The 16,440-nt window shown below is 36.0% G+C and overlaps 1 protein-coding gene across 8 annotated transcripts in view; it reads right to left on the bottom strand.

The window, feature by feature from the left end:
- The window catches only part of CFAP20DC (CFAP20 domain containing), a 265,772-nt gene that overhangs the window by 164,709 nt on the left and 84,623 nt on the right, over positions 1–16,440 (bottom strand). For all 8 annotated transcript variants that reach the window (XM_068558750.1, XM_068558754.1, XM_068558751.1 and 5 more), the window contains exon 5: positions 7,203–7,317. In XM_068558750.1, the coding sequence (XP_068414851.1) occupies positions 7,203–7,317 (115 nt within the window). The remainder of the gene's footprint in view (positions 1–7,202; positions 7,318–16,440) is intronic.

Below are 16,440 nucleotides of genomic sequence, written 5' to 3'. Positions count from 1 at the left end.
TGAAGTATCTTTTATATCTGTTCTCCTCTTCTACTTCTTTGTTGCTACACTAATTCAGGCTAATATGACTCACCTGGACTTTGCACAGCCTTTTAATTGGTCTCTCTGCCTCTAGCTCTTTTTATTCTGACATTGTACTCATTTTCTAGAATACAGATAATATTGTGAAACTTCTCCACGTTAAAGTTTAAAAAGAAATCTCTAATGGACTAAAAATTTAAATTTCTTATCATGGCTTTCAAGGCCCTTCATGGTTTCATCTAGTCTTCTTTTCCAGCATTGTGATTCTGTACATTCCCATTATACAACCCAGTTAAGGAATCAAACGTGACATGAACTTCCATGCTTTTATTTGTGTGTATTCACAATTTAGCACAAATATCTCCACTTATAACAAGCTCCAACTTGGCTAGAAAAGTCTGATATTTTCCTTTAGCAGCATTTGTTTCCTAAGACTAGTTTGGTGTTAACCACTGCCCATCATCATTAACTTGTTTATATGTTTGCCTCCTTTGCCTATTATAATCTCATGGATGAGAAGACTGTGCACCATTCACCTTTGGATTCACATCTTTTGGCACAGACCTTGGCCTACAGCAGGGGCTCAAAAGGTATTTGTTAATTGAAATAAACTGCAAGTTCAGACGTTTATTATGATAACATATTCACAAATTAATAAACATGGATTCAGGTCAAGAGAAAATAGTAAAATGATAACAACATCAACTAACACTAACTAAGCACTTACTATGAGCTTGGCACTACTCTAAGTAATAACTCATTTAATAGTAACAACTCCTCTATGAAGTAGGTTCTATAATTCTCACGACCTAACCAATGAGGAAACTGAAGCACACAGAGATAACTGACTTGCCCAAGGGCCCACAGATAGGAAGTGACAGCTAGGTTTCAAACCCCTACAATCTAGCTCTCAAGGCCACATTTTACCTCTAACACTACTCTGCCTGTTCAAGTGATTTGAAAATAGGGTGACCTAAAGCTGGGTAATCATTCATTTTCCAGAACAAATATTTTTATGTAGTTGTCCCTATCTCACATAACCATTCAGGGTCAGCAGAGAAAAGCATGAAACTGCTCCTTTTCCCAAATCTCTTCAACACCCACATTAGACAGGTGAGTAGAGAGAGTGAAAAACAAGTATTATTAAATGATATGCACATGAAAACATGTACAAACCCTCAAATAAGTACCACAGACACTACAGTGGATTCTATGTTAGAATGACTTCATTGAGAGACATTCTCTAATTATGTCTTAAATATACATCTAAAAAAATCTGCCTCCTCCATTCTCTGTTCATTCAATGGCACTTAAGAAATTAAATACTGTTAAGAACCAAAAATTTCCAAATCATTGGCTCTATGGGAAAAATGATCTTTGAGGGGAAACTTTAAAAACACTATGCCACACTTTCAGTTTGTAATAAAATCTATAACATATTCCGTCAGAGTTGTGGTTCAAGAAAGTACAACTCCTAAAGAGTAATTCTATCTATCTAAATGACAAACACTGGGTATTTAAGTGGAAAAGGTTACTAAAAGAATTTGGCATTGTAATTTATCATACTACTTTGTTATATCTCCAATGAAAGATTCATTCTCAGCAATATCTCATACCTGAACTTCCTATTCAAATGGAATTAAATTCACTGGACATTAATACATACTCTGGTGGCAAGACATTGATGTTCATCTGATACCATCACCAACTAACTGAAATTATATTAAAGAGTAGTAAGATTGATTTCAGTGAGTCTTGACTAAGTGGCTACCCCCACTGTTTAATATGATGGCTATTAAGTTTTAAAACTGTTCTTGTCATTGAAAACCTAAATTAAAAGTATAAATTTTTATAATTTATATGTTAAAATGAATCCATCATAATTAAGAATAACATGAAAAATAAAATTTTTTATTTGTACGGTTGAACATTCTATGGAAACTAGAACAGTAAGTGGCCTCTAAAAAAATATTCATGTTGGTGTGGCTATAAAAATATTAACTTTATTTGCTGCCTCTGGTTATGTGAAGGCTTTAGCTAAAGAATCAAGGCAAAGTGAACCATCTGGCAATTATCCTCTAAATCAGGGGTTGCAAACTATATGCCTAGAGGCCCATGGCAGGTCACTTAAATGAGTGAAGCAGGAAGGGTCTGACTGCACCCACATCCTTATGAGTGGAGAGGACTGAACTTCACAGGAGAGCTTAAAGCTCCATTAAAAGTGTGCAGTTGCCACTCTGTTCTAGCTGACTGCTTGCTGTGCAAGAAAGCAGACTCAATGTTAACTTCTGATTTTTTTAAAAAAGTGGTCAGAAATTTTATGTGACATCTCCTGATTTACAAATGTTAGCTGAAGTGCTTTTAAAATACTGTATTTTGAGGTTTATCACCAAAATATCTATGTCTCTTAAAAAGTAGAACGAAGTGAAGAGTGCTTTGGCAAGAAGCAGAGAACTGAGGCCAACATCACACCAACACCAGGGAGGACCCCAGGCATGGCATTTTAAATGGGTGGAGGGCTCTCTGTCACTTTGCTGCTCTCTCTAGAAATTTCCCTTAAACAAGACTCAGCTTTAATTCAATAAGGGCTCATTTGGAATAGACTATGTTAGCAATGGAAAGGAAAGACCCTCCCTCTGCTGCTGTAGCATCTCCTGGATTGGGAGGAAAGTGAGGGGAAATGAGAGCAAGTATTAGAACCGAGTTTCTTAATATTTGCTTGAGTACTCCTGGACATTTATGGAATAGGCAGGCACATTTAGAAAGCTTATACAATTTGTCCATGATAAACTCATTCTTTTATCTCCCAAGTCAGGAGGCACATTAAGACTTGTCAATTTGTTCAACAAACATTTATTGAGCACTTACTATTTGCCATGTAAATAGGGACTAGGGATAAAAACCAAATGAGTTATGCTTACAGCCTAAAAGGGGAGACAGGTAAGTAAACAGATGATTAAAGTGCAGGGTGAAGAAGTGTTATAAGAATTATGAATTTGTGAATGGTAATGATGCGCTGTACCGAAAATGTCTAATCAATCAGCAGAGGGGAAATCATGGAGGGTGTCCTGGAAGAAGTAGCACCTAAAAAGCAAATAGGAGATATAATCCTTATTTAAAGCTTGGTCCATGCCAGGCATTGTTCTAAAAGCCTTATGTTTATTAACTCATGTAAATTCCCACAACAACCTTAGTAGTATGCATACCTCATATTATCTGCATTTTATAAATGAGGAAAATGAACACAGGAACTTGCACAGGGTCACATAACTAGTAAGTGTCAGAACTCAGATGCCATGCTCTTAACTCCTATGTATTATTTACATGTTTATATTTCACAAAATATAGAATAATTAGGACATACTATAAGTAGTTATGATTTGATGATTTCATTGGGATGGGAACACTATAGAAACAAATATCTTGTCTTTGCTTAGGACTGCCTTGAATTACGTGAGCAATTTTTCTAGATTCAAGACAAGTTCTAGATATTTTGCTTTTCAAAATTTAGCATGAGCTGAAGTCACCTAAGATATAGACACCAGCTTGATTTTTTCACATTAAGATTTTTTTTTAAAAACAACTACATGTAATTTTCATGCCTGCATCTCCTTTCTTTTATATTTTCTATTGAGCTCTCTCACTGGGGATGAGAAGATGAGGTAGATAGATAAGCTAAGACACACTGCCCCACAGGGCCTATTACGGCTATTTTCTTTTTAGTTTAAATAGTACATTTCTTATGTCATTAGACACCTGGCACTGCTAGCACATATTCCTCTTAAAGACTCATTTATTAAATATGAAAGATTGTTCAATGAAGTTTACTTCCTATCTCAGCAAGATATTTGTGTGGTTTACTTTTAACAGACAATATTTTTTTTTCAAATATTGTATTCCCACAAATGCCACTGGATGAAGGGTACACTGTGTGTGTGTGTGTGTGTGTGTGTGTGTGTGAAGATTATAGCCATGTACAGAATGATCAGTTCAGATTTTAATATGATATCCAGAAACTTCAGAGTTAGTTAACTGACAAGGGTGACTGAACTCACAAAAGCAAGGTAATGACAAACCTGATTTATTAACCACACACAGAATAGTGTATTAGTCTCATATATGGTTTAACTCTTGGAAACCACCTAACAATGAACTCTAAACAATCTTAGATGAATAAGGAAATCATACCTAAATATAAGAGGATGAATATAATTTCATTTGTAAGGCACTAATGCACTTCCTTAACGTCGTAAATGATTTAAGTTTCATAATTGAAGTATTTGCATTTAATCTTTGTGCATTTATGAGTGTTTAGTACATAATGAATTAAAATAATTCTACTGCAAACAGAAACCATCAATTTATTCCAAAATCCAGCACCTATCTGTTACTGGGCTCAATCTCCAGGTTTTCCAGACGTAAAACCTCAAAGTTATCTTTGATTCCTCCCCTCTATTTATATCTACTTGAACATGAAGCCCAGTGGATCAGCCTACTGAAAGCAATGGTCAGGATGCTTTCATGTCTCCATCTTCCATTCGCACGGCCCACTGTCCTGACTCCTTCCTCATACACCAAAACTTGTCAATGAAGTTACTAATGGCCTCCTGATTGCCACATCCCAAATACTTTCACATGTTGACATTTTCTCTTACCAAAACTTCCTTGGTTTCCACCACACTTTACTTTGCTTCATGATTCACATCACTTTCTCACTGTTGCCCTGTCTCCTTCGCGGATTCTTCTTCCTTTGCCCATCCTTTTTCTTGGGTAGGCCCTTGCATTTCCTCCTCTAGCCTCTTTTGTTGTTGTTGTTGCCATTCTTACTCTCTCTGCAGGCAGGCAATTTCATCATTCTCATGACTTTAAGTGCCACCTGTATGCTGAAGAAGCCCAAATATCCAGCTCATACCTCTCTCTAGGACTCTAACATATATGTACCCCCCAAATTCTCAATCTGAATGTCTCAGACTCTTTTATCAACATTTCCATCTTCCCTTTCTAACCTGGCTCTTTCTCCTGGATTTCTATGTATTGATTCTGTCACCAGTCATCCAAAGTAGAAAGTCAACTGAGTCATCCTTGACTTTTCCTTCTTCTTCATTTCTGACATCTAATTAATCTTCAATTAAAATTTTTAGTTATTTTTCAACTCTGTTTCCTCATCTCCACTCTGATTTCTATTTTCCAACTTTAGGACTCATCTCTCTTACACCTATATCATTCATCTACTCATCCATCCACTTACATAATTATTGAGTGCCTAGGAGGAGCCAGGTACTGCTCTAGGCACTGGGGATATGAGAGTGACAAAATGACACAAAACCCCTCTTACCTTCTTGTGACAATTGCACTGACTTTCTAACTGGTCCTGCTGGCCTCCAGTCTCATCTTTCCCACCCATCCTCCAAAGCGATGTTCTATCTAAAATGCAAATCTAACCATGCCCCCCTGCTGCAAGCCCTTCAAAAGCTCCCTATCACCTATGAGATAAAAGTCCAGGCTCCCTGGCTACAAATATAAGGCCTACCAGGAGGTTGCCCTGTTTTCTTCTCCAGCCTTACTACTTCCCTACTATTCTGGTCTCTCTTCAGCAACACTGGATTATTGGACGTGCCTACACATCTCATGCAGCTACTCTTAATGCTACTCTTTCTGTTCTAGGAATACCACCCCCACTTGAACTGGTTAGTGCCTTCTCTCTTCTTCTAATCTTTCAAGGCCCAGCTCAGGCAACCCCTTCTTCAGAAGCCCTTCTCTGATCACTCCCCTGGTGCTCCACAGTTCACTGTGGGTGCTGCTCTTACAGCATGTACCACATGATATGGAAAAGGTCTGTTTAAATATGTCTTAGCTCATTGGACCATAAGCTTCTGATGTTACCTTACATCCATTCCTCTACTGCTACTGCCCTAGTCCTCATTAACCCTAATCTGGAGTACTGCAAATGTTCTCTCCATCTCCATTTTCCAGCCCCTCTAAGCCATTCCAAATGTCACTACCAGATTAATCTTCCCAAAGCATAGAACTGACTGTATGTTCCTCTCCAAACCAAAAGCTTTAATGGCTTCCTTTTCTCTGCTAAAGTGGCTCCCAAAGAGTGGAATATGCACCATTTGTGAAATGGTTTTAGATGGTACATGGGCATGGCATTAAATGACTACAGATCACAGAATAAAAATTTCCCTCCATCAGTTTTCTTTCAATCCTAATTATGCCCAAGAAAAAGCCTGAACATGTATCTAACTCTTGATAAACTATTGTTAATAAAGAGCAGGCCTCAGGACAGAACCCTAAACAGGAAACAGTACTTAGCTAGACTTTAAAATACTGTTTTGTTTTCAGTATCTTTATTGTTATGGTTAATTTTTATTTCCGGAAAGTTATACTGGTTTTCCATTTATAAGTGTGATATAAAGTTTTTTTTAAAAAATAAATTTATTTAAGTCAAAAAAGGCTGAGTTGGTTTAAAGGAGAGTATTATGTACATACTGGAACAGGTAGTACACAAACATGGTAAAGTCATGAGAGTAGTAATGAAATGACTAACATTTGAGAAACACTAGTCAGTCGTATCAGGCCCAAACTTACTAGTCTGTAACCTACTGCTTACTTACTTATATATTATGCTGCTTTAGGTCGCAGAGGTTACACAAATCTCCCAACCTATATCAAGCTCTTGGATTATAGAACTGAGGTTTCCTTAAGGCTATTTTAAAAAATCTGGCAACAATGATGAAACATTCTCTGTTCTCCAAATATGTGCTACTTTCCAGCCTCTATGCTTCTACTCATGCTGTTCCTTCTGCTTGGAATGCTCGGTTTTTCATTTCTACCTGTTGAAATTCTACAGTCCTTCAAAGTCCATGCCAAGTGCAATCTCCTTCATGAAGCCTTTCCTTGTCCTGCAGTCAGATGGATTTCTTTCCCTTTCACTGTACCAATAGCACTTACTCTCTCTACTGTGCTGCCAGTCACAGTATTCTAGATATTCAAACAATTATATTCTCCCACCTAGTAGATCTTAAGCTCTTTCACTGGAAGGAAAAGAAGAGTATAAATTTCTATTCATTTTTAATACCACCATGGAACTTAACAGAATGTCTCATACACAGAGTAGGCCCAGAATTAATATTTGCTGAAATAAATTTAATATTTTAAGCAATATTCATGACACTTACGATTTTGCGTTTGATCATGAAGAGTGGGATTTTTGCATGAAGAGGGGTTGAGGACAGTTCCTTATGGACTGTTGATAAATACAATCTTCTTTTTATGTTCCTTAAATCGGTAATTCTGAAAAAAGAGAGAGGAGAGAAGAGAAGATTCCCATCAATATAATAACCACACTTCTTTGGATAATCATCAAAATAATATAATTTATTATATAGGCCCTTTCCAACAGGGAGATCAAACACAGAATTTAAAAATTGCCTTTTTCTTTGAAGAAGTAATATAATTTCTTCCTTAAGTTCAAAGTGTTCACAAGCCTGAGTGTATAAATTCACTTAATATGCTAATTTATTTCAGTACTCTACCCTATATTTCCAGTCTTCCAGCCTATGAAAAAATTCAATTTGTATGAACTGAGAAACTGCTAGCCTTTAATAACCATGCTTGTTCCAGCTCCTTAAGCTTGTGTTATCTTGGGACATACTGTCACCTACTAAATAGGAAAACATTATGGGTTTCTTTCTCTAAAAATGCACCTGTCATTTTATATACACTCTTAGTCTGCTTATAGACAGACACAAAACGCTGACTGTCGGTTTCACTTTCCAAGCACATATCTTCGAACCAGAATTATAATACACAAGTTTATTGCTCACTACTCAGGTCAACCCGCAGTGATTCCAAGGACACTGAATTTGAACATCTTTAATAGATTTAGACCACAGCCATGATCACAAAGATTAGGTTTGCTTCAAATTGATAGAGGCTCATTTTTATGTTCTGCTTCCTTTAAGGTCTCAGAGGTAACACAAAAGGCTTAAAATCTCCAAAGCTGTCTCAGGCTGCTATATTGAAGAATTGATGCTTCCTTAAAAACTGTCTTTTTATTGGAGAATAGTGATATTTCCCCCATTTTTTAGCAACTTTGTCTAGGTGTACTAATTGCTAATATTCTACAATTAGTAATTCCTCAAGAAGACATTTCATTCAAATATGCTGCTACCAATATTTACAGTGTAATTAACTATAGTGTAAATCAACACAGCCTTCTCCAGAGCTCTTCCTTGCCTATTTGCACTTTTCTAATCTCATTATTTCTTTCCTCTAAAATACTAATACATATTTTTTTCTGTAGAAAAACTATCATTGAACAATGTTAAGAGTAAGTACAGCAAAAATTAGATGACATGATTTCAAATATGCCCCAGACCTAAAAATTCTACCCTGCCTGCACTAAACAATATCATAAAAAAAAAAAAAAAAAAAGGTTCTGATGAACCTAGGAGCAGGACAGGAATAAAGACGCAGACGTAGAGAATGGACTTGAAGACATGGGGAGGGGGAAGGGTAAGCTAGGATGAAGTGAGAGAGTAGCATTGACATATATACACTACCAAATGTAAAATAGATAGCTAGTGGGAAGCAGCCGCATAGCACAGGGAGACCAGCTCGGTGCTTTGTGACCACCTAGAGGGGTGGCATAGGGAGGGTGGGAGGGAGGCTTAAGAGGGAGGAGATATGGGGATATACGTATACATATAGCTGATTCACTTTGCTATACAGCAGCAACTAACACAACATTGTAAAGCAGTTATACTCCAATAAAGATGTTGGAAAAAAAAAAAAGCAATAAAGCCTTTCAATCCATGGTCAGATGTAAGGTTTAAAGTGCAAAAGTGTTAACACTACTGAAGTTTTACACTTACATGTATAAGTAAATATAGAATATTTGCCCTAAGGTAGTGTCTTCAAAGTGGGATGAGCACATGGGAGAGGAGGAAAATATTAGAACCACCTTTCATACCATCCTTTTAAAATGTTGTATTTGTGTATGTTTCATTACATATACAGTACAGCAACATATTTATATATATTTGAAATAAATAAATGTACCCACGTGGTTAGTGTGCTCAAACATTTTACCAATAGGATTCAAGATCAAATATGTCTGGAAGGTACTGTCATAAGGGATGCTATTAAGTCGCTTCTATAAGAAGTTCTGATTAGGAAATAAAAGGAAAGACTATATAGCGATTCTGGAAAGTAAAAGAGAACAAAAAATTCCCTTGCATCAAACAAAATGTTTGATTGCAACAACCAAAAACTTACGTGAGACACAGTTTTGTTAAGGTTTGCTGTGCTTGGAGGGATAAGACTATGTCATTTTCATTTGAATTGGTAAGGACCGAACTCCAAACAGAGGAACATCTGAGTATAGCCCCATTTTATCAACACATGGAACAATAGGAACATTCATTCATTCATTCCTTCATTCACTCACACATTCAACAAATACTCCCTGAGCCAAGCAACACCCTGGGAATATATCGGGGAATACAACAGTGAAAAGGTCAAGGTCTCCACCCTCCAAGAGCTTTTATTCTAGTGGAAAAGGCAGGTGAATAAAGTATAAAGAGACAAAATAAATGCACGTTATCCTAAATGCAATGAAGGAAACAAAAAAGAGATTGAACTAGAAAATAACAAGAAATGAACTACTTCAGACAGTAAAGCCAGCAGGGCTAGGAATTAATAGGTAAGGGAGGGACATGAGGTAGAAAGGAGAGGTAAGAGCCAAATCACGCAGGGCCTTTATACTAAGGTAAGGGGTTTATAAATTTATTGTGCACAATAGGAAGCTTTAAGAGGGTCAACATTCTACCATGCATGATGAATGGATATCATAAAAATAAACAGATGTGGTCTCTTTTATTTATTGGGGTAAGATATGAGTAACTGAAATGTACAGATTTTAGTGTTCAATCTCATGTATTTTGGTAAATGTGTATACCCATGTAATCACCACTCCAAATAAAACATAAAACATTTCCATTACCCTAGAAAAGTTCCCTCCTGGTCCCTTTTAGTCAGTTCTCACTCCTGATTTTATCACCATAGATGAATTTTGTCTGTTCGTGAACTTCTTATAAATGGACTGATGTAGAATATACTCTTTTGTGACTGGCTTCTTTCACTTAACATGAAGTGTTTGAGAGTCATCCACGTTGTAGTATGAGTCAATAGTTCTTTTTTTAAATTGCTGAGTCTTGTATGGCAATACAACAATTTATTTATTCATTCTCCTGTTGATGAACATTTGTTTCCAGTATTGGTTTTTTATGAATAAAGCCTGTGTGACTATCTATGCTTGAAGAGTCTTCTTGTGGACATGTCTTTTCATTCTCTTGAAAAGCAGGAATGGGATTTCTGGGTCATTGGGGAAGATATATGTATAACTTTATAGAAACAGTTCTCCAAAGTGATTGCAGTGGTTTCACATCCTCACCAAGTTTTGGTGCTATCAGACTTTAATGTTAGCCAATTCTAGTGGGTATGAAATAGATACCACTGTGATTTTATTTGCATTTCTCTTATGAATAATGACATTGAATGCTTTTATATGTGTTTACTGGTATGTCTTGCAAAATATCTGTTAAGTCTTTTACTCAGTTCTTATTGGTTGTTTCCTTACTATAATTCTAAGAGTTCTTTACATATTTTAGATACACGTCCTTTGTCAGATATATCTATATCTATAGCTATATATCTATAGTGAGTATTTTGTTGCCTGTTATCTTAATGGTATCTTTTAAAAACTTTTTATTTGGAAATAATCTCTAAGCTAGAGGAAAGCATCAAGAATAGCAAACAGGAGACTCTTATATGCTTTATCTAGATTAGCTTATTGCTTAATGATGCCTTTTAATTAGCAGAAGTTTTTAATTTTCATGATGTCCAGTTGATCATTATTTATAGTAGTGCTTTCTGTCTTAAAAAATCCTCACCTAGTCCAAAGTTGCAAAAGTACTTTCCTTTGTTTCCTTCCAGATCTTTATAGCTTTAGTTTTTACATTTACATCTATGATCCATCCCACATCAAGTACTTTATATTGTGTGAGGTACTGGGTGTGGTTCCTTTCTTTCTGTATGTTTATCCAGTTGTCCCAGCACCATTTATTAAAGACTCTCCTTTAGTCACTGAAATGCCTTGGTACTCTGTTGAAACTCAATTGACTATAAATGTGTGGTGTGTGTGTGTGTGTGTGTGTGTGTGTGTGTGTGCATGTGTTTGTCTATTTCTGGACTCTCTATTGATCCATTTGTTTCATTTATCCATTCTTACACCAATGTTATACTGCTTTGATTACTGTAGATTCACAGTAAGTCTTAAAACTAGGTAAAGAAACTCTTCAACTTGGTTTTGTTCAAGGTTTTTTTGGCCCTTGCTTTTCCATATAAATGTTAGGATCCACTTACCATTCTCTGTTAAAAAAAAAGCTGTTGAGAGTTTAACTTGGATTGTGTTGAATCCATAGATCAATTTAAGGAGAACTATATTGAGTCTTTCAATCTACTTACATGATATATCTCTCCATTTATTTAGGCCTTGTTTAATTTGTTTCACAATGTTTCATAGTTTTCATTTTAGAAGTCTTGTATATGTTTTGTTAAATTTATTTCTAAGTATTTTAGTTTTTGACATGACAAAATAAATTTTAAAATTTCATTTACCAGTTGAATGCTACTAGTATATAGAAATGCCATTGATTTTTGGTACACAGACTTTGTTTCCTGTGACCTTACTTAATTCACTCGTGAGTTCTAGTAACTGTTTAGTAGATTCCTGAGAATTTTCTATATATACAATCATGTCTTCAGTAAATAAAGACTTTTACTTTTGCTTTTTTCAATTCTTATACCTTTTATTTATTTTTTCTTACATTACTTCCCTGGTTAGGACCTCCAGCATATACTAAACAGAAGTGATGAGAGTAGAAAATCTTGCCTTGTTCCTGATCATAGGGGGAAAGTGTTCACTATGTTTCTATTAAATATGATATTAGATGTAGGTTTCTTTTTTCAGAGGAAGTTCTCTTCTATTTCTAGCTTTTTGAGAATTTTTTTTTAATCATGAAAAGGTGTAGAATTCTGTCAAATGCTTTTTCTGCATTGATTGAGATGATCCTATTGTTTTTCTCCTTTATTCTTTCCATATGTTGAATTATATCAATTGATTTTCAAATGTGAAACCAACCTTGTATTCTTGGTGTATATTTCAATTGTGCTAGCATTTTTGTTGAGGATTTTTATACCTATGTTCATGAGGGACGCTGGTGTGTAATCTTCTTATAATATCTATGTCAGGTTTTGATAACAGAATTTAATCCCATAAAGTGATTTGGGAATTGTTTACTCCTCTATTGTCTAAAAATTTGTTTAAAATGCTGCTAAATATTCTTTACATATTAATAGAATTAATTTAAGTCTGAAGTTTTCTCCTTGGTAAGATTATGGTTTACACATTCAATTTAATAGATTTACATACAGGGCTATTCACATTTCTAATTTTTCTTGTTTCAGTTTTGATAAGCTGTGATTTTCATTTAAGGCTGCTGAGCTTATTGCCATAAATTCCCTTTATGTAGGATCAGTAGGATCTGTAGTGGTATCCCTTCTCTCATTCCTGACTCTGGTAATCTGTGACTTCTCTTTTTTTAAATTTATCAGTCCTGCTGTGGTTTACCAAGTTCATCCTTTTAAAGAAACAATTTTTGGCTTTGAAAAACCTGTCTATTCTTTGTTTTCAATTTTACTGATTCCTGATTTTATTTTTATTATTTCTTTCCTTCTACTTATTTTGGGTTTAATTTGTTCTTTTTTTCCCACTAGCTTCCTAGGATGGGAAGTTTGATCATTAATTTTAAACCTTCCTCTTTTCTCACACAAGCTTTCCTCTAAGCATTATGTTAGCTGCATCCCACAAATTCTGATTATGTTGCATTTTAACTTTTATTCAGTTTGAAATATTTTCTAATTTCCCATATGATTTTTCTTTGAATCTTGGATTACTTAGAAGTGTGCTATTCAATTTCCAAACAGTACCGTTTTTTCCTATATATTGCATTGCTATTGATTTTTAATTTAATTCCATTTTGGTCAGAAAACATACTTGGTAAAGTTTGCTTTTTATTAAGAAAAAAGTAATAAGACATTGTATGACCCACCATATGACTGGTGAATGGTTTATATGCACTTGAATTTCTTTGATGCTAACATTTTAAAACTTTAAGCCATTAAAAACTACTTTCCCTTAAGTCTAATCAATACTGATCTATCATCTACTGCTCTTTAGGACATTTCTTCATATTTCTGGGCAATTATGGCACCTGAATCACAATTTTCCTCTTCTGTCATCATTCTGGGTGACTTCAAAGAGAACAAGTTTTAATCTAAACCTAAACCTCTTCCACAATGACAACCAATACTTCTATTCCATTTTAGCGACTTAGATGAACAGTCCCACTCTGTAGCCAATCATCACCAGAAACTATTCAACTTTGAGGTCTTCTATTCAAATTTTCCTCCTGATTCATTAGTTCATTCAACTAACATTCAGTCAATGCCTTAGTGGCACAGTACAAGGTACAAGAGACATGGAAGTAGCTAAGACATGGAAATCATATTCTAGTGTGGGTGTAGGGGAAAATAACTATTCTTAAGTAGCTGTTTTTAGCACATTCCATAGACATTCTCTTATTACATCTCACATTAATCCTTCACTGCAGGTAGTATGTTCACCCTCCATTTTGTAGATGACAAAACTAGACTCTAGAAACCAAGACAGCTTCTAGTCCATTAATACACAGCTAGTAAGTAGCAGAGACAGGTATTAGAACTTGTCTCTATAGAATCCATTGTCATTTCTGTGATAAAACTGTATGTCCACTACTATACCAGGCTGAAGCTCTTTCATTCATTTATGCTGAGTGACTACTATTTGTCAGACATGTGCTGACAGTGACAAGAGTGCGTGGTTTCTGCCCTTGCAGAACCACAGCCAAATATTTTCAATAGAATACTTGTTTATCAGATAAAAACCATGAATCCCCCTTTTTCACTCTTTTAGAACCGTTTTCTGTTCCATTCTGGATTCCAGTTCTGAATCTGATCTTCCAATAGGTAACAAACGTGTGCCTTCCAACCACTATACCATGTAAAGCCTCCTGAAAGGGTGATTTCAAAGTTTGCAAGACTGGAGTGTAATCTGTTGGAATGTGGTAATTCAACTAAAGAAAAAAATCTACAAAGTATCAGAAGGTTGTCTGCTCAGCACATAATCAGAACAAGTGACTTACACTACAGTATCTGATATGTACAGTCCCCAAAGGTATTATTATCATTATTAAATATCTATTATTTATTGGGCATTTTCTAGATGCCAACACTGTATTAAGCACGCTCTATTCATTATCTCACTTAATCTTCCCATAGACCCTACAAGATATCTACTACTATTATTTCTACTTAACAATGAGGAAACTAAAGCTTAGTATGGTTAAGTGACTTCCCTAAAGTCACATATCTATCAGAGTACAGATTTAAACTCAAATCTAATTGATCCCAACATCTACATTGTTAACCACATGCTTACTTTCTTCTGGGGCAGGCATTGCCTATAAACATATCTATAGTAGCATAATCTTTGCTCCTGGGGAAAAATATTTAATATCTGATGGCTAAGACTCTTATCCTTCACTGTGTTTGGAAGAAAAGAGCCCAAATTTGCCTCTGTGTGTGTGTGTGTGTGTGTGCGCGTGTGCACATCTTTTTTCCATTGACAAATTCTTCCTTTAGATTTGTTAAAAAGAACCCTCAGATCCAAGAACTATTATCTTACAATTAAAAGCTCGGAGGCTAATCTTACTTTACTCATTTCCGTGTTCTTGCAGGTCACTTCACTGTCTCACCATAGGCCTCATATACTTACAATCCTCTCAGCTATTAGTGAGGACCACCGAGAACGACTGATTGCTTCCTACCCTTAACATTTAGGTTTCATCAATCCAATTAGCTGTCACATCCTGTTAAAGTCACTTCCCTAATAGTTTCACATCTGTTTCTTCCTTTGGCTTCTACAGCTACAATGCTAGTTCAGGTCACTTGTTGCTTTAAATATTCTCCCCTACTAGTCTCTCTACCCCTAATCTTTTATCTCTCAGTCCATTCTTCATGTGGACCAGCCATGGGGACTGAACATCACACTTTGGCTCCATTTCCTTCTTTGTCATCCTATAGTCTAAGGAATAAAGTCCAAAATAGAGCTCCTTATCTTGTTATTCAAGGACCTCCAAAATCTGACCCTCAGCCATTACTTCAATATCTCCTTTCACCATGTTCCTCTTCATGTCAGACATCATATAATAAGAGTACAAGATGCAAACCAGGGGGATTTCAGAGATATCAGGAGAGAATATCAGAATTGGGGTGGGAGAAAGAGTGGAGTTGCAGAATAAAGCTAGGGTTTGGTTGTTGGGAGTCTTAACATGAGATACCAAGAAGATCTCCGTAGGGGAGATACCAAGGCTGTAATTACAAACAGAAAAGGATGGGAAACGGAAGAGCAACATCTAAATCCCTACCATGTGCCAGAGCCTGTACATCATTTCATTGTTTTTCATTCAGTGTTATTTCATTTATTCCCCTCAACCGCTCTTTGAAATAGGAATTAATATTCACATCTTACTAATGTAGTTAAAGGCTCAGAGACACTACGCCACTTGTTCAAGGTCTCAGAGCTAGTATATGGCAAAGCTAGAAATCGATCTAAAAAGACAAAGCAAGAGGAATAAAGGATGGTAGTTGTCTGGCTTAGTGTTTCTGAAAGGTAACATGCTTACTAGGAAGGTAAGGGTGTGTGTAACAGGCCTGAACCCCATTCTACCCCTTTACTAAAGGGCATTCCAGAAGAGAAAGGGGACCAGCCAAAGCTTCTTGTAAACATGACTGATCTTCCGGCAAATACACTTAATGGTATTTATCAGGGCGAAAGTCCTTAATGAAATACTTTTTGCAGGATGTACCTGATCTGTCTAGGATTTCTTATGGTTAATAAACCTGGAATTCATGCACTCATGGGGCATGGCTCCCTGGAAAATGTCATATAAGCCATAAATGTAACAGCTCCCTTTGGGTGAGGGATATTCTCTCAGAATCACTCTCTCAGGTACTGCTTAGAGAAGTCATCTGTTAAATCTGGGCCAAAGTGCATTGAGAAAGGACTGGAAGACTTCAGTGGCAGTTCTGGATCTCTTTCTGCTTCACAGGTACTTCAATACTGGCTAAAATCTCTGATTCTTGTGAGTCTGTTTGACAATTCAATCCTTTGAGCTATCTCATATAGCTGGCTATGTTGTGCAGCCTCTTGAAAAACTACACCCTCAAAAGCAGATTCTGAGAAAAGGACAC

This window comes from Eschrichtius robustus, chromosome 12 (genome assembly GCF_028021215.1).
Source record: "Eschrichtius robustus isolate mEscRob2 chromosome 12, mEscRob2.pri, whole genome shotgun sequence".
Classification (NCBI taxonomy): Eukaryota; Metazoa; Chordata; class Mammalia; order Artiodactyla; family Eschrichtiidae; genus Eschrichtius; species Eschrichtius robustus.
This window is presented reverse-complemented; position numbering and strand designations above follow the sequence as displayed.